This window comes from Coregonus clupeaformis, chromosome 5, assembly GCF_020615455.1.
Source record: "Coregonus clupeaformis isolate EN_2021a chromosome 5, ASM2061545v1, whole genome shotgun sequence".
In the NCBI taxonomy this organism is placed as follows: domain Eukaryota; kingdom Metazoa; phylum Chordata; class Actinopteri; order Salmoniformes; family Salmonidae; genus Coregonus; species Coregonus clupeaformis.
In genome coordinates, this window is record NC_059196.1 from 15,393,559 (window position 1) to 15,416,853 (window position 23,295).

General features: G+C 44.5%; 1 protein-coding gene across 5 annotated transcripts in view; it reads left to right on the top strand.

Annotated features, from left to right (window-relative positions):
* The first annotated feature begins 173 nt into the window (after positions 1 to 173).
* LOC121562996 (ubiquitin carboxyl-terminal hydrolase 2-like) overlaps positions 174 to 23,295 on the top strand; it is a 46,948-nt gene continuing 23,826 nt past the window's right edge. For 2 of the 5 annotated variants that reach the window (XM_041875091.2, XM_041875100.2), the window contains exons 1-3: positions 2,227 to 2,298; positions 3,208 to 3,325; positions 14,934 to 15,718. In XM_041875091.2, coding sequence (XP_041731025.1) covers positions 14,978 to 15,718 — 741 coding nt within the window. In that variant the 5' untranslated portion in view covers positions 2,227 to 2,298; positions 3,208 to 3,325; positions 14,934 to 14,977. Of the gene's footprint in view, positions 675 to 2,226; positions 2,299 to 3,207; positions 3,326 to 14,212; positions 14,310 to 14,933; positions 15,719 to 23,295 lie in introns of those variants that run through there. The other 3 variants (XM_041875098.2, XM_041875096.2, XM_041875097.2) reach the window with 3 other exon arrangements.

A 23,295-nucleotide genomic window follows, 5' to 3' on the forward strand; every position in this document is an offset into this window, starting at 1 on the left:
CACTATCCTTATCCTTCGCCATGACATCTATATTTATGTGGTTATGTGACCAGAGGGATACTAGAAAATCTTTGTTGTGACGTTAAAATGCACTCATTATGACACAACACTGCCCTCTTCTGGATTGTCGACTTTTAACTTGATTATTTTTTCCAGCCGTGGATGGTCTTGGCGAGAAACAGCAATAAAGGAAAGGCAAGCAAAGGGAGTCAGAGCCTACAACCCCACGGGACGCAACGGGAGTTGTGATAAATTGAAAATAGTTTGCAAGCAGTTGTGTGAGCAATGTCAGATCAGATGTGAACGTGAGTGTGCAGACCTGAATAAGTGTGGGGGTCTTTTTCTTTGTGTGCTGTTTACGTCCGTCACCAAGGTGATCGTGTGGGAGGCGGTCCTCTGGTTTTACGTTCGTGGACAGGAATAAACGAATCCACGACAGCTATTTGCTGAACTAACGTCACAGTTAAAGAGAAACGTCCATTACTTGGTCAGCTAAAAACTATTGAAATGCAAAGGCAGTGATTGCGAAAAGTAGCTAGCTAGATCAAATGCTATCGGTTCAGCATACCGATATTCAAAACTGTGGTCTAACGACGCCGATAGGCCAGCTAGAAGCCACTTTGGGGACGCTCTGCCAGCGGGACTGACAACAGACGGGATGATCTCGGACTGGGGTGAGTGAAGAATGCAGTGGCTAGTGGCTGCAGGCACATCTTGAACAGTTGCTTTGATGCCACTCTGATAGTTTATCTAAAATGTGTATGCTTCATGTGTGTATGCTTCATCTCTTAATATGAATGCAGCTAAGCTAAAACTGGTGGTCTTGAGTCACATTCAGATGCTTAGCTAAAACCACCTCTGCCCCCTTATAAAAAAATACACGCCCGCGCTCTGACTCGTTCGCGCGCACGCTCTGCTAACACGTTAGCTAGCCAACTTGCCTGCCCTGGGACTGGGAGTGATACGTGTTTCTAGCCAACTGCTGCAGTATATAATTTTGGGAAGCTGCTAGCTCCTAGTGTATTGACCGTTAGTCCTTAATACACTGCAAATTCATCACCCGTGAATCGAGATAATTCATGAATTGCGATAGAGGCCTAAACATCTTCTGGCTGACTTTTTAGGTCGGTGTTATAGAGGCTAGCTATCATCCTAACTTTAAGCATCAGTTGTCAGAGCAGTTTACCGATCACTGCACCTGTACACAGCCAATCTGTAATTAGCCCACCCAACTACCTCATCCCCATATTGTTATTTACATTGTTATTAATTTGCTCATTTGCACCCCAGTATCTCTATTTGCACATTATCTTCTGCACATCTATCACTCCAGTGTTAATACTAAATTGTAATTATTTTGCACTATGGCCTATTTATTGCCTTACCTCCATAACTTAATACATTTGCACACACTGTATATAGATTTTCTATTGTGTTTTTGACTGTACGTTTTGTTTATTCCATATGTAACTCTGTGATGTTGTTTTTATCGCACTGCTTTGCTTTATCTTGGCCAGGTCGCAGTTGTAAATGAGAACTTGTTCTCAACTGGTTTATCTGGTTAAATAAAGGTGGATTAAAAAAATTAAAAAAATTGAATTTGGCGCTGACAGTGGCTAGCTGTATCGTTACTGCTTCCTTGCCCCCGTACACCCACGCCCTTCCCTGCATTCAAAGTAGCTATCAGCTCAGGCTTTCAGTTTTCATCACTTTCAACTATCCATTATGTGATATGCATTTCAAACCAGACTATGTAATATTGCAGGTGAACTACCCCCATTCTTAAAATAGGCCTAACACAAGTTATGACTATAGCTGCCTGTTTGTATCCAAATGGTGTCATACACCTATTATAATATAAATATAATGTATATTTTTAATATAAAACTAGCCATGGTTACTTGTTGATAAACAATATTTCAATTAGTCTTTTTCCACTTTTGGATGAAACTTATGGGGACATTTCACTGACTTCCATTCCTTGTAGGGTTACAATGAAAACACCTTTAGATAACAGAGAGAGCACATCCCAGTGGTTGCTGCTGGCCTACACTGCATGGCCTATTCGTGGCCTATGAAAAACCTTAATGCTAGTCCTTTAAGAGCAAATTGGAATGCCACTGAGTGTTGAGTGACCTGTGGAGGTCATAGGCAACTGCTATATTTACCGTCTCTGTAACTTGATCTCTGGCATTCTGGATCGCTGTGCTCATACAATCCCTCCCTGGATCCTCTCACTCTGGGGCCACAGCCTCCAATGCAGCACCCTACCCTGCATGTCCGCTTGATACGCCACCGGTGAGCCTCTCCACCAATTTACATTTTGTTTCCCTTTTACAAGGGTACCTTTCTGTTATTTTACCTGTCAATCATTGTGTGTGTGATGTTGGCTGTTTGTAGGCCTACTGTTTGTTCATTTTGCTTATCCATCTTTTGTTTTGTTAAAGAGACAGTGATAACATTTCTCAGAAAATGCTATTTATTAATTGGCAATTGTCTGTTGGCTGTGCTAGGCCTATTCATTGAACTCTGGCTGTGCCAGGGTTATGGGGACGCAGGTCTGTTGGTGTGGTGTGTTTGGACCATATTGGGATGCAAGTGCTGGATTATTAAACTACTCAACAAGTACAGAATTTCTGAAACAGGACTTTAAATAGGCAGGCTAAAACTTTTTTCCTGAAACCATATTTTCAAGGAAGACATTTTTTGTGGATTTGACAACAAGCACTGAAGAATAGTCTACAGTCATTATGCATTTTTTATAGCTGAACCTAAAATACTGAGAACTTGTTGACTGGAGGCCTGTAGTGAATGATCACTTGGACCTATTTCTGTGCCTGTCAAGTGATGCAGTTGATGAGGAGGCATGAGGTGTAGCCTAGGCTACTTTAGGCTACCGGTAGATTGTTTTGTTATGGGATGTTTTGCTCCTCCCATAAAGCAGTCATAGAGCAGTGTTGTTTTAATGCAATTCATTTAATTCTGTGTAAATTTAAGATGATAATTGGACATTATCAAATCAATAATGTTATAAAATGAATGTTCTAATGGCTCAATATCGATCTGCTAGCCTCATTGCAGTGGTATCCAACAAAGTCTACATTAGCTAGACTGCAAGTCCATTAACTTAGTCATATTTGCCCAGGTAATGTCCTCATGGCTGTGTTATGTGTGTCTCTCATATGATGTGTCTCTGTCTCCCTACAGGTCTGATCAGTGAGAAGTCCCTGTGATTGTGAATGGGTCTGTGAGGTACATTAGGATGAGCAGGCCCCACTCTATCGCTGCCTGCGGGGACTGAGAGACACCGCTCTATACACAGCAGGTAATCATAACTGAACAAACACACGCACGCACGCACACACACACACACACACACACACACACACACACACACACACACACAGCAATCAGCATGCATCTCACAAGCAAGATGAGAGGCAATACTTTCTCAAGGACTTGTTTGTAAACAAACAGTATATAGCCTCAAAACATGGTTAAAACTATAATTTTGATATTTTTGATGGTCAGTCCTTGCATCCATAGCTCTGTCTATGAATTTGAAAGTTACATTTACATTTCTCCAACCCCACGGGCGGGGAAGACGCTTTGTTATTGTTTCTACTGCTGATTGCCGCTTTAAAAGGAGACACAACGTTTGAGTTGGCCCTTTTCTTATAAGTATTCAGTACAGAACAACATTTCACACAGTGGCACAAAGCATGGATTGATGGTGTTTAAAATAGTAATAATGTCTAATTGAGCTAAACTTTAGGCCAATGAATAAGGAATTAAGTTACTTACAGCAGAGATTGGAGCTTCAATCATGCACACATACTGCCTTTTTTTAGGTCACTTTTAGCTGATGCTCTCATCTGAGTTACGAACAGAAGAAAGGGGTTGTTTTTAATTGTGCTATACCTAAGTAAGCCTATCTCTCAGCTGATCGGATGATATCAGAGTATAATCTTTACAAGTGTATGGTACACTGTAAAAAAGCCAATTTAACCAATTGCTTAATCAGCGTTATTCTGTGATTTGGGTGGATTTCAGAAGGACAAGAAATTGAGCTAATGTGTGCAAGTTTGTTACATTTTACATTTACATTTTAGTCATTTAGCAGAAGCTCTTATCCAGAGCGACTTACAGTTAGTGAGTGCATACATTATTATATATATTTTTTTTCATACTGGCACCCCGTGGGAATCGAACCCACAACCCTGGTGTTGCAAACGCCATGCTCTACCAACTGAGCTACATCCCTGCCGGCCATTCCCTCCCCTACCCTGGACGACGCTGGGCCAATTGTGCGCCGCCCCATGGGTCTCCCGGTCGCGGCCGGCTACGACAGAGCCTGGATTCACTCAACAAACTTTGCTCACAGTGAGCTGAATGTATAGACATTTGTTGAGTCGAATTACAAATTCATGTTTGCCTTTGGAAGGTATGTTGGTTCAGCTAGGCTATATGCCCAAATGTTTAGCAAACTCACAACCCTATTGCAGCTGGTTGCCTTACAATTGTACGTTGAATCAACAAACTCAGCTTGAAGTGAGCTGAATTTGAACAAACTTGTTGAGTAAAATTACAAATGTACACTACCAGTCAAAAGTTTGGACACACCTACTCATTCAAGGATTTTTCTTTATTTTCACTATTTTTTACATTGTAGAATAATAGTGAAGACATCAAAACTATGAAATAACACATATGGAATCATGTAGTAACCAAAAAAGTGTTAAACAAATCTAAATGTATTTTATATTTGAGATTCTTCAAATAGCCACCCTTTGCCTTGATGACAGCTTTGCACACTCTTGGCATTCTCTCAACCAGCTTCATGAGGTAGTCACTTGGAATGCGTTTCAATTAACAGGTGTGCCTTCTTAAAAGTTAATTTGTGGAATTTCTTTCCTTCTTAATGCATTTAATAATAATAATAATAATAATAATAATATAATAATATTATTATTATTTGAGCCAATCAGTTGTGTTGTGACAATGTAGCTGGGGTATACAGAAGATAGCCCTATTTGGTAAAAGACCAAGTCCATACTATGGCAAGAACAGCTCAAATAGCAAAGAGAAACGACAGTCCATCATTACTTTAAGACATGAAGGTCAGTCATAACGGAACATTTCAAGAACTTTGAAAGTTTTTTCAAGTACAGTCGCAAAAACCATCAAGCGCTATGATGAAACTAGCTCTCATGAGGACCGCGATGAAACTGGCCCTCATGAGGACCACGACAGGAATGGAAGACCCAGAGTTAACTGCTGCAGAGGATCATTTCATTGGAGTTACCAGACTCAGAAATTGCAGCCCAAATAAATGCTTCACAGAGTTCAAGTCACAGACACATCTCAACATCAACTGTTCATAGGGGACTGTGTGAATCAGGCCTTCATGGTCGAATTGCTGCAAAGAAACCACTATTAAAAGGACACCAATAAGAAGAAGAGACCTACTTGGGCCAAGAAACACGAGCAATGGACATTAGACCGGTGGAAATTTGTCCTTTGGTCTGGAGTCCAAATTGGAGATTTTTGGTTCCAATCGCCGTGTTTTTGTGAAACGCTGTGTGGGTGAACGGATGATCTCTGCATGTGTATTTGCCACCGTAAAGCATGGAGGAGGAGGTATTATGGTGTGGGGTGCTTTGCTGGTGACAATGTCTGTGATTTATTTAGATTTCAAGGCACACTTAACCAGCATGGCTACCACAACTTTCTACAGCGATACACCATCCCATCTGGTTTGGGCTTAGTGGGACTATCATTTGTTTTTCAACAGGACAATGACCCAACACACCTCCAGGCTGTGTAAGGGCTATTTTACCAAGAAGGAGAGTGATGGAGTGCTGCATCAGATGACCTGGCCTCCACAATCCCCCGACCTCAACCCAATTGAGATGGTTTGGGATGAGTTGGACCGCAGAGTGAAGGAATATCAGCCAACAAGTGCTGAGCATATGTGGGAACTCCTTCAAGACTGTTGGAAAAGCATTCCAGGTGAAGCTGGTTGAGAGAATGCCAAGAGTGTGCAAAGCTGTCATCAAGGCAAAGGGTGGCTATTTGAAGATTCTCAAATATATAATATACTTTGATTTGTTTAACACTTTTTTTGTTTACTACATGATTCCATATATGTATTATTTCATAGTTTTGATGTCTTCATTATTATACTACAATGTAAAAAATAGTAAAAATAAAGAAAAACCCTTGAATGAGTAGGTGTGTGTGATGAGTGTGATAGAAGGAGTCAGGAGCAGGAGGGTAATCACCGAATGCAGAGTTTATTCCGTCGTACACAAATACAACAGGCACAGGGGAAAATCTACCCTGGTAATACAAGGTAACGTTAGCTCCAACAATAACAGGCACAGGGGGAATATCTACCGCGGCAATAACAAGGTACGAGTAGCTCCACCGAGCTACACTACTCTCACGAATAAACAATCACCCACAAGGACAAGGGGGGCAGAGGGAACACTTATACACAGACTAATGAGGGGATAAGAACCAGGTGTGTGTAATTGACAAGACAAGACACATGGAATGATGATATATGGAGCGGCAGTGGCTAGTAAGCCGGTGACGACGAACGCCGAAGCCTGCCCGAACAAGGAGGGGAGGCAGCCTCGGCGGAAGTCGTGACAGTGTGTCCAAACTTTTGACTGGTAGTGTGTGTATATATATATATATATATATACAGTTGAAGTTGGAAGTTTACATACACTTAGGTTGGAGCCATTAAAACTCGTTTTTCAACCACTCCACAAATGTCTTGTTAACAAACTATAGTTTTGGCAAGTCAGTTAGGACATCTACTTTGTGCATGACACAAGTAATTTTACCAACAATTGTTTACAGACAGATTATTTCACTTATAATTCACTGTATCACAATTCCAGTGGGTCAGATGTTTACATACACTAAGTTGACTGTGCCTTTAAACAGCTTGGAAAATTCCAGAAAATGATGTCATGGCTTTAGAAGCTTCTGATAGGCTAATTGACATAATTTGAGTCAATTGGAGGTGTACCTGTGGATGTATTTCAAGGCCTACCTTCAAACTCAGTGCCTCTTTGCTTGACATCATGGGAAAATCAAAAGAAATCAGCCAAGACCTCAGAAAAAAAATGGTAGACCTCCACAAGTCTGGTTCATCCTTGGGAGCAATTTCCAAACGCCTGAAGGTACCACGTTCATCTGTACAAACAATAGTACGCATGTATAAACACCATGGGACCACGCAGCCGTCATACCCCTCAGGAAGGAGATACGTTCTGTCTCCTAGAGATTAACGTACTTTGGTGTGAAAAGTGCAAATCAATCCCAGAACAACATCAAAGGACCTTGTGAAGATGCTGGAGGAAACAGGTATAAAAGTCTATATCCTCTGTGACGTCACGAGAGGCTACACAGCTTTCAGCGGGGTTGCTCAAGTAGTGCCAGGAGACAAGGTTCAAACAAAACAAGGATTTTATTATAGGTCTTGGGAAATTAACGAAAATATAACAAAATTCTGTTCTCTTGTGGCTCTTTAAGGGTTAACAGTTCAGGGATGTCTCTTCCACATCCAAAATCATAATTCTCACTCGCTCAGATAACTTTTCCCCAGCCTTACTGTAGTCCACGTTGCAGCTAGTGGCCAACCCAGCAAAAAGTCCTTCCAAATGTCTCTCACGTATTTCCACAGGTGCATATATCCAAAGGTGAGTATTTCCCAAAGGTAAGTATCTCCAAATCCTTATATTCCTCCTGGAAGTGGACGTGCAGCACTCTTGTCCTCCAGAGAGCCCATGTTGGAGACTGTGTTTCTTCACCCCCCACACACTCCATCAGTCCCTCATTTGTTTCAGCTGCGTGGGAAGATTGGCCATAGAGGGGTGGAGTTCCCGACCATACCAGCAGATGGAGCCATAGCTGTCTGGGTTTGCAGCCACCTCAGGGGGATGTAACGTCCCTCCAGGACACAGCCTCTCGTGACATCACACATCCCCCTCCTCGGGACCGACGTCCTCGTCGGGGTAAAGGCAGCGAAGAAGGCATCACGCCGGGAGAGGGCGTCCGCATTGCCGTGGTGCTTGCCAGACTGCTCTCTCTTCAACTCCTCCAACTCTAGGACCAGGGACTCAGCCTCCTGTTGTCTCTCCTTGAGTTTCTTACTGAACGCATCAGCCTTGGTTTTAGCAGAGTTTAGCTTCTGTTGAGCAGCTTTCAGTTCCTTCTCTCTCTCTGCCTCCGCATTCTTCATCTTGTTCTCCAACACCTTGTACTTCTCCTCTGCCTTCTTCTGGACCTCCTTACTACTGCGCAGGGTCTCCTCACACTCCTCGATGGTCCTGCGCAGCCTCTCCAGCTCCTCCTGTTGCTTAGGGAAGGAGCTCTGTTGGAGTTTAGCCTGGAGGATATCTAACTCTTCTGTCTTCATGTCTAACTGTTGCTTTAACAAACGATACCTCTCAGCGGTCCCCTTCAGACCAGACAGTTCTTTGTCCAGATTCTGTAGCTCCGTCTCTGTGTCGGTCTGGACACCTGCCATCCCTATCAGAGCCCGGGCGGGAGTGAGTAACTCGGAGGATTGCACCGGAGCCTTCCCAGGATGAGTCTTGCCTCTCCGTTTCCGAGGTACTCAGGTTATCCTCTCCTGAGACTCTCTCCAGAGTGGGTAAAAGGCTGGGCAGTCTCGTCCAATTAGGACAGGGACGGGAGGGAATCAACCACCCCCGCCGTCGTGTGTATGGTTCCCCGTGTGCTGGTCATTGTAAGTTCAGTAATGGGGTATTCTCTGGTGTCCCCATGGACACAGGAAACTGGGAGGACTTTCCCCGGGGTCAGACACGTTGGGCCCACCAAATCCTTACGCACCAGGGTGGCCCGGCTACCAGAATCCAGTAAGGCCTCCACATCATGGTGATTCACAGTTACCGGGCAGGTGGGGGGTCGATCTGGGCCGCCATCTACGACTCCCAAGAGCGAGGCAAAACGGTGTGTGGGTGCTGAGCTGGAGGACTCCGCAGTGGGCATAGGTTCATCGGCTGGTTTCCCACACTGCCAGGAGATATGTCCCATCTCCCCACACCGGTAACACTGTCGAGTTTCCCCCTCCTGGTGTACTCTTCTTGGACCCGCCTGGTTTCTGGCTCCCCCTGGAGCCGGGATAAGTCCTGACGTGGCTGGGTTCGAGACCTTGGGGTCCTTTGGACGGGTTCTTCCCATTTGTGGTGGGGCCGCACTCCTGGGGTCTTTTCGGGAAGCATTCAGCATCTCCGCTGTGGCCTGGTACTTTTCCACAGCTTCCACGGTCAGATCAGCCGTGGTCAAGGCCTGTTGACTGATGAACCGTTTTGCCTCATAAGGCAGGGGCGCGTAGGTAACGATCCACCACAACGGCCTCCACCACCGCCGCTGCTGTACTCCTCTGCGGATCCAGCCATTTCCTTGCGATTCGGACAAGTTCATGCATCTGCGCCCGAGGAGGTTGGTCTGGTTGGAAGGTCCAGCTGTGAAAGCGCTGGGCCATACCAAACTTTGTGAGTCCATATCTGCTGAGGATCTCAGCCTTCAGGGCATCATAGTCAGTAACCTGGTCAGGGCCCAGGTCCCGGACAGCATTCAGCGATTCCCCGGTTAGAAAGGGGGGCTAACAGACCAACCCACTGTTGCTTGGGCCAGGCTTCCCTAGTGGCCGTGGCCTCAAATGCATGCAGGTATGCCTCAATGTCATCGGTAGCTCCCATCTTAGATATAAAGTCACTTGCCTTTATTGGGCGGGTATTTTGGACCACCCTCTGTCTCTGCAACTGCAATTCCTCTGCCTTCAGAAGGTTGGCTTTCTTTTGCTCCTCCAAGAGAGCCACGTTTGCTTGCATCTGGGCTTGCTGGCCAGCAACAAGGGCTTTCAATATGTCCTCCATTTCAGTCGGCGGGGAGCCTACGGCCAACTTGGAAAACTGGGTGATCAAACCTTCGGTATCCTCCTCTGACATGCACTATTAACGCTTGAGTATGCCCGTATTCTCCACCATCTGTGACGTCACGAGAGGCTACACAGCTTTCAGCGGGGTTGCTCAAGTAGTGCCAGGAGACAAGGTTCAAACAAAACAAGGATTTTATTATAGGTCTTGGGAAATTAACGAAAATATAACAAAATTCTGTTCTCTTGTGGCTCTTTAAGGGTTAACAGTTCAGGGATGTCTCTTCCACATCCAAAATCATAATTCTCACTCGCTCAGATAACTTTTCCCCAGCCTTACTGTAGTCCACGTTGCAGCTAGTGGCCAACCCAGCAAAAAGTCCTTCCAAATGTCTCTCACGTATTTCCACAGGTGCATATATCCAAAGGTGAGTATTTCCCAAAGGTAAGTATCTCCAAATCCTTATATTCCTCCTGGAAGTGGACGTGCAGCACTCTTGTCCTCCAGAGAGCCCATGTTGGAGACTGTGTTTCTTCACCCCCCACACACTCCATCAGTCCCTCATTTGTTTCAGCTGCGTGGGAAGATTGGCCATAGAGGGGTGGAGTTCCCGACCATACCAGCAGATGGAGCCATAGCTGTCTGGGTTTGCAGCCACCTCAGGGGGATGTAACGTCCCTCCAGGACACAGCCTCTCGTGACATCACACCACAGTAAAACGAGTCCGATATCGACATAACCTGAAAGGCCGCTCAGCAAGGAAGAAGTCACTGCTCCAAAACCGCCATAAAAAAGCCAGACTACGGTTTGCAACTGCACATGGGGACAAACATTGTACTTTTTGGAGAAATGTCCTCTGGTCTGATGAAACAAAAATAGAACTGTTTGGCCATAATTACCATCGTTATGTTTGGAGGAAAAAGGGGGTAGCTTGCAAGCCGAAGAACACCATCCCAACCGTGAAGCACGGGGGTGGCAGCATCATGCTGTGGGGGTGCTTTGCTGCAGGAGGGACTGGTGCACTTCACAAAATAGATGGAATCATGAGGAAGGAAAATTATGTGGATATATTGAAGCAACATCTCAAGACATCAGTCAGGAAGTTAAAGCTTGGTCGCAAATGGGTCTTCCAAATGGACACCAAGCATACTTCCAAAGTTGTGGCAAAATGGCTTAAGGACAACAAAGTCAAGGTATTGGAGTGGCCATCACAAAGCCCTGACCTCAATCCTATAGAACATTTGTGGGCAGAACTGAAAAAGCGTGTGCGAGCAAGGAGGCCTACAAACCTGACTCAGTTACACCAGCTCTGTCATGAGGAATGGGCCAAAATCCACCCAACTTATTGTGGGAAGCTTGTGGAAGGCTACCCGAAACATTTGACCCAAGTTAAACAATTTAAAGGCAATGCTACCAAATACTAATTGAGTGTATGTAAACTTCTGACCCACTGGGAATGTGATGAAAGAAATTAAAGTTGAAATAAATCATTCTCTCTACTATTATTCTGACATTTCACATTCTTAAAATAAAGTGGTGATCCTAACTGACCTAAGACAGGGAATTTTTACTAGGATTAAATGTCAGGAATTGTGAAAAACTGTGTTTAAATGTATTTGGCAAAGGTGTATGTAAACTTCCGACTTCAACTGTATATATACACTACTGTTCAAAAGTCTGGGGTCACTTAGAAATTTCCTTGTTTTGAAAGAAAAGCAAATTTTTTGTCCATTAAAATAACATCAAATTGATCAGAAATACAGTGTAGACATTGTTAATGTTGTAAATGGCTATTGTAGCTGGAAACTGCTTATTTTTAATGGAATATCTACGTAGGCGTACAGAGGCCCATTATCAGCAACCATCAGTCCTGTGTTCCAATGGCACATTGTGTTTGCTAATCCAAGTTTATCATTTTAAAAGGCTAATTGATCATTAGAAAACCCTTTTGCAATTATGTTAGCACAGCTAAAAACTGTTGTGCTGATTAAAGAAGCAATAAAACTGGCCTTCTTGTTCGGAGAAATGAAGGCTATTCCATGTGAGGAATTGCCAAGAAATTGAAGATCTCTTACAACACTGTGTAATACTCCCTTCACAGAACAGCGCAAACTGGCACTAACCAGAATAGAAAGAGGAGTGGGAGGCCCCGGTGCACAACTGAGCAAGAGGACAAATACATTAGAGTATCTAGTTTGAGAAAAAGGCGCCTCACAGGTCCTCAACTGGCAGCTTCATTAAATAGTACCCATAAAACACCAGTCTCAACGTCAACAGTGAAGTGGCGACTCCGGGATGTTATTTTAAATGGACAGAAAAATTGCTTTTCTTTCTAAAACAAGGACATTTCTAAGTGACCCCAAACTTTTCAACGGTAGTGTATATTTATGACGATTTGTTGTTTACGGCACAGACACACAGGGATTGTGAATTTTAGGAGGTAAAAAAAAACATTTTAGACAGTATCTAAATCGGTGAAGTGCCATAGCTAAGGTATATAATAATATAGGCTAGTAGGTGAGGAACATTATATTGCAGTAAAGTTAGCTAGCTAGCTTGTTTGAGTTACTGTGCCACGCTGTCCTGTTATGGTGGCCTGTCTTGATCCTTCTCTGTCAGACTCAGCGACTGGACTTTTTCAGTTGTTTCAGTTGAGGTGCAAGCCTTGTGACTGTTTAGAAAGTGTTAGGCGATCTACATAGCTATGAGAGCATGAGCATTTTGAAATCCTCTGAAGGCCTACAGTAGGCAGTGCTAGGTAACGCCCTGACTCAGCCCACACTACCCACAGTTTACGTTAGCACAACACTTCTCACCTGCCTCCCCTCCTAGCACTCCACAGAGAGTCCATGCTGATCCAACATTCTAACATGCAATGCCACCCTGGGTGTAGCATAGAGCGTTCCAGCGTCATCACACATTCTATCATCCCTGTTAGGCTGAGAGATCAGAAGAACACAGTTACACTGTGATAAGCGGGAGAAGTAGGAATGGACAGACTGTGGGAAAGAGTGGCTCAGTGTGAGGTTTCAGGGTTTAGGCCCTATTCAATTATATTGCCTACACCTGCTTGGGAATCACTGGATTTTGCAGGTAAAGATGGTAACAGGAATATATCCTCTTCGGCAATAAACTTGGATTAGGCCTATAGATTGAAAAGTTTAATCTACCATTTCTGTATGCTTAAGTAGATTCCCATCTACTAGGCCCTATGCTATAGCTAGATGGACCTTATATTTCTGCAGGGCAAGGGAATCAGCAAGTCAATGGGATCAGTGCAACACCTGCTTTCCTAATTTGACACTGAGATTGCGTGGCAGTCAAATGGTGCTTGTTGCCGTGTAGTCATGGAAACCACCGTTTAATAGAGCCTTTGGGGAGGCTGAAATGCAGGGCAACTAGCAGATTTGTGTATTTTGGTTTCAGAAGTGAATAACGTAATATTGCTGTGCTACCGTCATCTAAACAAATTCCATGTCCATTTAGGCTGTATTCCCCATGGATGTTGTTTGCATTTTCTTTTTTAAGTGACGCCGCAAGGCTAGCCTGAACTTGTCTCAGTCAGGGCCCTCATTTATTGGACGAGACGTCTGCAGAAGCCTAAATTATGTTGTGTATGTTTATAGTGAGGGCAATTAGGAATAGGTGGAAGTAGTACTCAGGGATTACAAGTACAAGCACTCTCTCTGTTTGTACATTCAAATAGACATAGCCAGGTTTGTCTTGTAGTGCCAATTGGCACTGTCACTGTTATTTGGTAGTGTGGTGGAGGTAGTGTTCTATGTTTGTTACCACCTGTTCTCTGCCTATTTAAACAACACACTGAGAGAGGTTGACTTTAAAACATTCATCCCAGGGAAAACAGGGAATCACTAACAAGCTACATTATGTCCGCCTACTCTAGGACCTAGGCCTGTTATAGTACTGCTGTTTTATTTAGAGGGGTGGGGGAGGGGGAGAAACAGATTAACAAAACAATAGTGATGCAGACCACAGTATATTGCCTCGAGATACTGGCCCGTGTTTATCAGCTGTGTACCTTTACAGTCCAACCATCTTTGTGCAGGGTACAGGCGAAATGGCCACTTATACCCACATACCCACTGTGGGGTTTTGGTGAGAGCTTAAGCAAGGCTAGGTTGGGCATGGCCTAGCTAAGCTAACCTAGAAGTACTGCTCCGACTGAGTCTCGCTAGCTGCACAGAGAGAGAGAGAGAGAGAGAGAAACAGGAGCCTCTCCCACTGAACCCAACACGGATCAACAACACCAGATACTTTTATTTATTCAGATGCTGCTCTGCCCGTCTCTCCTCAGGAACAGACTGTGCCACCAGAAACATTCGGTGCGTCGCTGAGGGAGACTCTCCCGTTACAGGATTCCCAGGGGTGCGTTCAGCCGGCCACAACGTTGTGCTGTGCAACCCATTGCTACGACAGTACATCACATTACCAAGCATGACTTTCCAGTTGGTTGCATGAGCAGTGTTTCAGCGTTCTACTTCAGCTCCATACTGATGACACAGCTGATATTGTGTAATGTGTTCCAAGGAGGGTCACATGAAGTTGCTTGTCGAATATCTGTATCCTGTACACGAGTAAAACCTCAGGCTCGAGCAATGAGCCATGATATATTCAGCCCGTTGATAAATAGTGCACCCATATGTTAAGAATTGGATGATGGCCTAGTGACCTTTGGCATCCTACCTCTCTCGTGATCAGATAAGAGTAACCCATAAGACTAAGATGGAGCCGATATTATAAATAAAATATACAATTGAATTTGGTGGTTATAAAGATTAGAAAAAAGAAGAAACCCGCACATTGCTCTTGATAGTATCACTGCTCTTTAATAAGCTTTACGTATCGGCCTCAAGGCCTTCGTCAGAGCTTTTGTGGTTATAAAGATTAAAATGTTGCTAAATAAGTTTTCATTTTTGGAAATCAAGTTGTTACCACTCACAGTCTGACAATAGAAATGCACTGGTTTCTGTTCTCTCTCTTGTCTTGCAGTCGATGCGGTCTTCCACCGCATCACCTGTGGCTGAGAATCCAGCATGTCTCGCGTCTCCACCACCGCCAAGCGCTACACCGGCTCCTCCTATACCAGTGCCTATAGCTCCTATGGCTCCTCCCTGACGCCCTCCTCCCTCAGCTCCTACACCTCCAACCGGGACAAGCTGCCCTCAAACAGGAGCAACGCTGCCTCCTCGGGCTACTCCTCCTCCAGCTACCTGAGCAGCACCGCCAGCCGCGCCCGCAACTACAGCACCTCCTCGGAGCTCGACCGGGGCCGGCCCATCCCCCGCACTGACCTCCTGAGCAGCAGCAGCCGGCGCAGCGAGAGCCTGAGCCGCACCCCAGTGAAGACCTATGGCTCGTCGGGCCTGAGCGGGGGCTCCGGTTACTCTAGCTATAGCAGCTACACCTCGTCCACCACGCCCAGCCGCTCTAGCTACCTCTCCTCTTCGCCCGGCACCTCCAGCATCTCCCTCAGCCGCCGGAGGTCATCGAGCCAGAGTGACCTGACGCGGGACCTGTCGTCCCTGGGCCTCACCGAGCCCACATCCCCCTCCTCCAGTGCCCTGAGGGGTTACCGGAGCAGGGCCAGCGATTTGGCCGAATCCTACAACAGCAGTATGCAGAGCTCCAGCTATGGCCTGTCACGCAGCTCCACGCAGGAGGCCTTGAGCAGCAGCAGCCTGAAGAGCGGTGGTGGTAGCCGCTTCACCTCCTCCTATGAGAGGAGCAACAGCAGCAGCAATGGACGATCCAGCTCCCCCACCAGCAACTCCCCGGTAAGACCAGTGTTCTTCTGTTTGCTCAACTTTTTGCTGGGATCTCAGATTTAGCCTCTCAGGCCACTGACATGGCAGACTGCCACCATGTGGGGGCGCTCATGGTCAGTACAGATGCTCTGCACTGTTACTGTACAGTACTAAGATCCTGTGTTGGGGAACACATTCACTCACTGGCTTAGGGCAACAATAGGCGCATCATTTATTGGAAAAACACTGTTTCCACCATCATTGGTCGCAATAAAGAAAGTTAGACAAAATAAATCCACCCCTGTCGAACGTATAAAAATGTTGTCGATCTTTAGAAAATGTCTCCTATATCTGCTGTTTCCATTACACATGTCGCAAATATATTTTTTTGCAACATTGCTTTTGTCTAATAAACCTTGGTCAATGGAAACCTGCCTATTGAGGCAGGTGTCCCATTGACTAGACTCCTTGTGTTCCCTCTGTGACGCATGGAGAGTAATGACATCTGAGGGAGTGGCTGGCCTGGCTATCCTCCTCTCCTCCTCTCCTCCTCCTTAGAGAGCAGAGTGTGAATTAACCCATTTACAGGATTAGCCCTGATTGCTGACCACTGTGGGAAGGAGAAGGAGGAGGACATTTGTTTCACAACCAGCCAAGCCGATCTCTTTGACAAGGCTGTTTTGTTGTTGTAATGGGGCTGCTTTCGCAACATCTTTCACAATTAGCGTCAGGCTCAGGCAGGCAAAGAGGCTGTTGCTGCACTGTAATGAAACTCTTCAGTGAAGGATGCATCGAGGCTAACAGTTGTTTGCCACCATATCTGCATTACTGCAGCCACTCACAGGTGGTATGGAATCTTCTCAGTAATTAACAGTTATTAATCAAAGAGGGAATGAATCTCCTGGAGTCATTTTAATTATCCTTCTTTATTCTCATAATTTTCCACCCGGACCGGTTTACAGCAGGGAGTTTATACAATAAATCCCCATACCATGACCGGAGAGTAGGCAGGTGCCATGAGCAGGTGAAGTAAGGGCTAGGGGGGCATGTATGCAAACAAAGTGATTGCGCTGTAGGGGGGTTTGATTTAGGAGATAGGGGCTTATCGTTCACCCCACTCTAGAAGATCAACTCAATCTCCCTCGTGCAAAGAGGTTTCTAACCGCAAGGGTCTTTCCTGGTTAAATAAAGGTTAGCATAAATCAATATCAGCACTGAATCTTCGTCCTGACTGTCAGGCATCCCTGTGGGCTGAGTCACAATGTTCTGTCAGCTCATCCAGTCCAAGGGATGCAAAGAAAGCCTTTGTTCTTGGTATGGGTCAGGAGGAGTTTTTATGGAGTGCTGTGTTGAGTCATGCCTCAGAGCAACCAGTAGGACCAGCAGCTCCTCATCAGAGTAGCTCTCTCCCAGGCTGAGTGATGGAAGGTCAGGATGGAAGAAGAGAGGATGTGTAGGTCAAGTACACTGAGGTATTGATCATTCTAGGAAGACTGATTTTCTGCCCCTCCCTGCCCACTCTCAAATACATCTGATTATTCACCTCTCTCTCATTGATAAACAAGATATCGTGTTTTACACAAGCACTGGCCTAGCTGCTTACTTTAACCAGGTTTCCCACCATGAATTACCTGACGCATGAAGAAAGGGCTGTTGGAAACAGGACATTTCGGTACAATTTCATAATTGTCGATAAACAATTTGTCTGCTCGACATGGTGGGATATTTTTGTCTGTAAAAGTAATTATGCACCATATCGAAGAAAACTTGGAGATACGCGATGACATGTTGTGTGGTCCTCCCACTATGACTCGGGAAAGCATGCAGTTTGTTAGGCTACAGATGAACTTTTTTGATGAACTTCCCATAGGGTGGTGAAAGTGCGTGGTGATGAGCTTGATACTACATTCCAATAAATATTTACATTTTACATTTTAGTCATTTAGCAGACGCTCTTATCCAGAGCGACTTACAGTTAAGTGAGTGCATACATTATTTACTTTTTTTTCATACTTGAGGGTCTTATTCTGGTGACATGATGATCGATGCTTGGCTGCCATTTGACAAATACAAATTATCTCGCTCTTAAAATGTTGAATATTCAGATGAAAATCTGTCGCCAATTAGAGGGAATCCTAGCTAATGATACCAATCAGTCAATCAAATGTATTTTATAAAGCCCTTTTCCCTTAAGATTAAGGTCAACAGCATCATGAATTCTACCCAGTACCAGGACATTTTAGCCAAAAACCTGGTTGCCTCTGCCCCGTTGAAAGTTACCACTGGCCAACCATGCAGGATATAACCCCACCCACTTTGCCAAAGCACAGCCCCCACATCACTTAAAGAGCAACTGCCCCTAAAAACCAACTTCTCATTTAGAAAACAGCCTATGTGGCATCGATGTGAGTCAAACATTTATTCTACTGTCAAAATTGACTACACAGTAGAAAATAGGATAATTTTGAGAGTTTTGTGAGAATTGTGGTCGTGACTGCATCACAACGTAAATGAAGGTTGGGTTTGTTTCAATCCTGCCCACATGCCCACAGCTGGCAGCACACAAGTAATCATCAATTTGAACTGCAGCTGCCTATGGGGCTAATTAGGACCATTGGTAAATTACACAATGTACATGGGACAATATGTTAAAATTCCAATAGCTCCAAATTTCAATGACTTAAAAACCTCAAACCAATGATGAATTGTTAAAATTCATATACAGTGAGGGAAAAAAGTATTTGATCCACTGACAAAGAAATTATCAGTCTATAATTTTAATGGTAGGTTTATTTGAACAGTGAGAGACAGAATAACAACAAAAAAATCCAGAAAAACGCATGTCAAAAATGTTATAAACTGATTTGCATTTTAATGAGGGAAATAACTATTTGACCCCCTCTCAATCAGAAAGATTTCTGGCTCCCATGTGTCTTTTATACAGGTAACGAGCTGAGATTAGGAGCACACTCTTAAAGGGAGTGCTCCTAATCTCAGCTTGTTACCTGTATAAAAGACACCTGTCCACAGAAGCAATCAATCAATCAGATTCCAAACTCTCCACCATGGCCAAGACCAAAGAGCTCTCCAAGGATGTCAGGGACAAGATTGTAAACCTACACAAGGCTGGAATAGGCTACAAGACCATCGCCAAGCAGCTTGGTGAGAAGGTGACAACAGTTGGTGTGCGATTATTCGCAAATGGAAGAAACACAAAAGAACTGTCAATCTCCCTCGGTCTGGGGCTCCATGCAAGATCGCACCTCGTGGAGTTGCAATGATCATGAGAACGGTGAGGAATCAGCCCAGAACTACACGGGAGGATCTTGTCAATGATCTCAAGGCAGCTGGGACCATAGTCAACAAGAAAACAATTGGTAACACACTACGCCGTGAAGGACTGAAATCCTGCAGCGTCCGCAAGGTCCCCCTGCACAAGAAAGCACATATACATGCCCGTCTGAAGTTTGCCAATGAACATCTGAATGATTCAGAGGAGAACTGGGTGAAAGTGTTGTGGTCAGATGAGACCAAAATGGAGCTCTTTGGCATCAACTCAACTCGCCGTGTTTGGAGGAGGAGGAGGAATGCTGCCTATGACCCCAAGAACACCATCCCCACCGTCAAATATGGAGGTGGAAACATTATGCTTTGGGGGTGTTTTTCTGCTAAGGGGACAGGACAACTTCACCGCATCAAAGGGACGATGGACGGGGCCATGTACCGTCAAATCTTGGGTGAGAAACCTCCTTCCCTCAGCCAGGGCATTGAAAATGGGTCGTGGATGGGTATTCCAGCATGACAATGACCCAAAACACACGGCCAAGGCAACAAAGGAGTGGCTCAAGAAGAAGCACATTAAGGTCCTGGAGTGGCCTAGCCAGTCTCCAGACCTTAATCCCATAGAAAATCTGTGGAGGGAGCTGAAGGTTCGAGTTGCCAAACGTCAGCCTCGAAACCTTAATGACTTGGAGAAGATCTGCAAAGAGGAGTGGGACAAAATCCCTCCTGCGATGTGTGCAAACCTGGTGGCCAACTACAAGAAACGTCTGACCCCTGTGATTGCCAACAAGGGTTTTGCCACCAAGTACTAAGTCATGTTTTGCAGAGGGGTCAAATCCTTATTTCCCTCATTAAAATGCAAATCAATTTATAACATTTTTGACATGCGTTTTTCTGGATTTTTTTGTTGTTATTCTGTCTCTCACTGTTCAAATAAACCTACCATTAAAATTATAGACTGATCATTTCTTTGTCAGTGGGTAAACGTACAAAATCAGCAGGGGATCAAATACTTTTTTCCCTCACTGTACAAATATTGAAAGCATTTAATGCAACAAAAAAAAAAGGTGTGCAACATGAAAATATTGTCTCATTTACATTGTGTAATTTATTAACGGTCCCTAACAAGCCCCGGAGATAGGCTATCCAAAGTCAAACCAACTTTGCCACGGTCGCACACCAGCCAGCTGAAGCTAATTGGCAAAATAATTTGGCTAACTCTTCCCACCTGCGAACACACACAAAAGACACCCACATCAAACCACACCCTGAAACAAACTCACGTTTGAATTCAGTCATGGCCACTAGCATTTCTTAATTAACCAAATCTAAAACGAGGCCAAATCACGAAGTGCAGTCGCCCTTTAAGGGATATCAACAGACAATTTACTTACTACCCTGAGACAAGGCTGAGTATAGCCCACAAAGCTCTCCCTCACCGCACGAGCCTGAGGGGGCGCAAAACCGGACAGGAAGATTACGTCAGTAATTCAACCCACCCAAGGGAGTACAGTATAGCGAAAAAAGCCTGGCATGACGAGATGCACTCTGGTAGGGACGGAATGGGAGAGCGTGAGCAAGCTAGTGACTCAGCCCCCGTAATAAGGTCAGAGGCAGAGAATCCTAGTGGAGCGTAGGGTGGTTCGTCACTCCAGTGCCTTGCCGTTCACCTTCGCACCCCTGGGCCAGACTACACTCAATCATAGGACCTACTGAAGAGATGAGTCTTCAGTAAAGACTTAAAGGTTGAGATTGAGTCTGTGTCTCTCACATGGATCGGCAGACCATTCCATAAAAGAGGAGCTCTAAAGGTGAAAGCCTTGCCTCCAGCTGTTTGCTTAGAAATACTAGGAACAATAAGGAATCTTATTGACCGTAGCATACGTGTAGGTATGTACGGCAGGACCAAATCAGAGAGATAAGTACAAGCATGTCCATACAATGCTTTGTAGGTTAACAGTCAAACCTTGAAATCAGCCATAGCCTTAACAGGAAGACAGTAGAGAGACTAGCACTGGAAAAAAACTATGATAAAATTTTTGGGTTCTAGTCACGATTCTAGCAGCCGTATTTTGCACTAGCTGAAGTTTATTTTGTGCCTTTATCCAGGTAGCCGGAGAGTATAGCATTACATTAGTCTAATCTTGAAGTGACAAAAGCATGGATTGGCTTTTCTGCATCATTTTTGGACAACGTTTCAGATTTTTTGCAATGTTACGAAGATGGAAAAAAGCTGGTTTTGAAATATTTTTTATACGTTCGTCAAAAGAGAGATCTGTGTCCAGACTCAGAGTAACAACAAGATCCTTCACAGATACTGATTCAAAGGTAAACTCGACGTATTAGACTGATAACGCCTAGTCAACTGAAACCTTCCCTAATTAAGCGCAGAAGTGGGTAGGATAACATGTGATTGGGTGTCACTGACTGTGACTGTAGCAAGCTGCATTGTAAAATAGGCCTCAGTGCCTATTATACTGCACGTCCTTGGGATTCGATCAACATAGACCTACTGCATAGGATTTGTATTCAGCATGACTGACGAACCATGGGAAAACATTGTGAAGGAAATGTCCAGTTAGTCAAAACGAAGGCTTTTGTGACGGCATCCTGATCTCACATCATGCCATTTTAGGTCATCCAGCCAGGCACCGCCAGGCAAACGGTTTAATCCTAAAGCTCCAGATGTTGCACACTGCCCAGTGTATTCACTAAGGCACACTGTAGCAAAATGTTCTGCAACGGAAAACAAAAATGAGCGTTTCTTATCGGTCAAGTTCAGGTACTCCCTCCCTAATTCAGTTAGTTTTCTTCCATTTGGAGCATAATGAATACGACCCCAATACCCAGCTCCTAGTTACAACGAACAATGGCATCGACATTAGAAGTGGCACTGAGCAAAATAGCTCAGTTATTTTCACTAAACCCAATGAACTCATGTTCCATGTCAACTCACTGGTGTGGTGGCGTCTAACTCTAAACTCCCTTGTGGCAGTGGCCCTAGAAATAGCCCTGGCAGTAAAGTAAACTCCATCATCCTATCTCTTTACCTGGGATGAGCTGGCTGGGACAGTCCTGGACACAGTAATAATAATGCAGTGCAGTGCTGCACCTTCATGCACTGCCTACAGTTCTGCCTTTATACTGTACTATAGTCTAGGGTGGAAAAGCCTGGGCTTTTTAGAATGGAAGCAGCAATGGAAGCAGTTAAATGAAAAAAAGTTATTTAAAAAGTAGGCCTACCACATGCAAATGTTTTGATCAGGTAGCCTAGCTTTTAGGCTACTTTTCTATCACTCTTAGTGCTAGGTTTTAGTTATATAGGCCTACTGTGTTCTATAATCCGCACAACAACCTTTTTCCCTTTACCTCAGAGGGCTAGGAGGGGTTTTGGGTGGCTGAATTAGTGGCCAGGTAATTACAACAGGTATTAACACACTTTCAGAACCATTGTACAACTCCTGTCTGATGGGACCCCCAGCATCCCATTATGTGTCCGCAACTCCACAGAAGTGATGCCAGCCTATCACACGTGGGTGAAATGTGTCTGCTGTTTGTTTCTTGGTTGCTTTAGTCTATGTCTAGATTCCCGCGGAACCAACAATATTTTTTTGCATGTCTGCCAGCTTGTTCAGTCAGCTTCAGTAGCATAATGCTTTGATAAAAAAATGTAACGCCAGTCTGGTCTGTGTAAGAGCTTTAATACTAAGCCCTCTGGAAAACAATTACCCATAACTCATTAGGCATTGTATTATTTCTGAGGAGTTTAGAGGTCTGGATCGTGAGAAATAGGTATACCACTCAGCAAGCTGCCCATGATGATGTCAAACAGTAGCCTAACATTCACACTGCTCAACGTCAAAATCTTGTTGGCTGTTGAATTTGAAGCCTTGGGGAGTGGATTCAAACAGTTCAGTATGTAGCCAAACTGTATCTGTAATCTACTTGGCACTGAGAACAGCAGGCCTTTGATGTTGGTATTTTAAGTGCAATGATGACCATTCAGAACGTTTTCCTCTGTTCCGTTACAGTCAGTGCCCGCAGAATGATGAGTAGCCTAAATATCAACAGAAACAGAAAGTCCTTTTCATGAATGTTGTGTTCTGTACTTCAGTGACTGTTGCATTTAGCCTAGTTTCAAAACATTGAAATGTAGCCTAGCCTAGCTTTATGCTGAACTACGGTATTCCTTTCCTTTTAGTTGTGCTAACCAATTTTGGCGTTTACTTAAAACAAATGAATCTCCTTGATGTGCTCTTATCTAGGAAATGTGGTTGGCAGATGTTCATTGACCAAATTGGTAATGATTTGCCTAGCTAACCAGG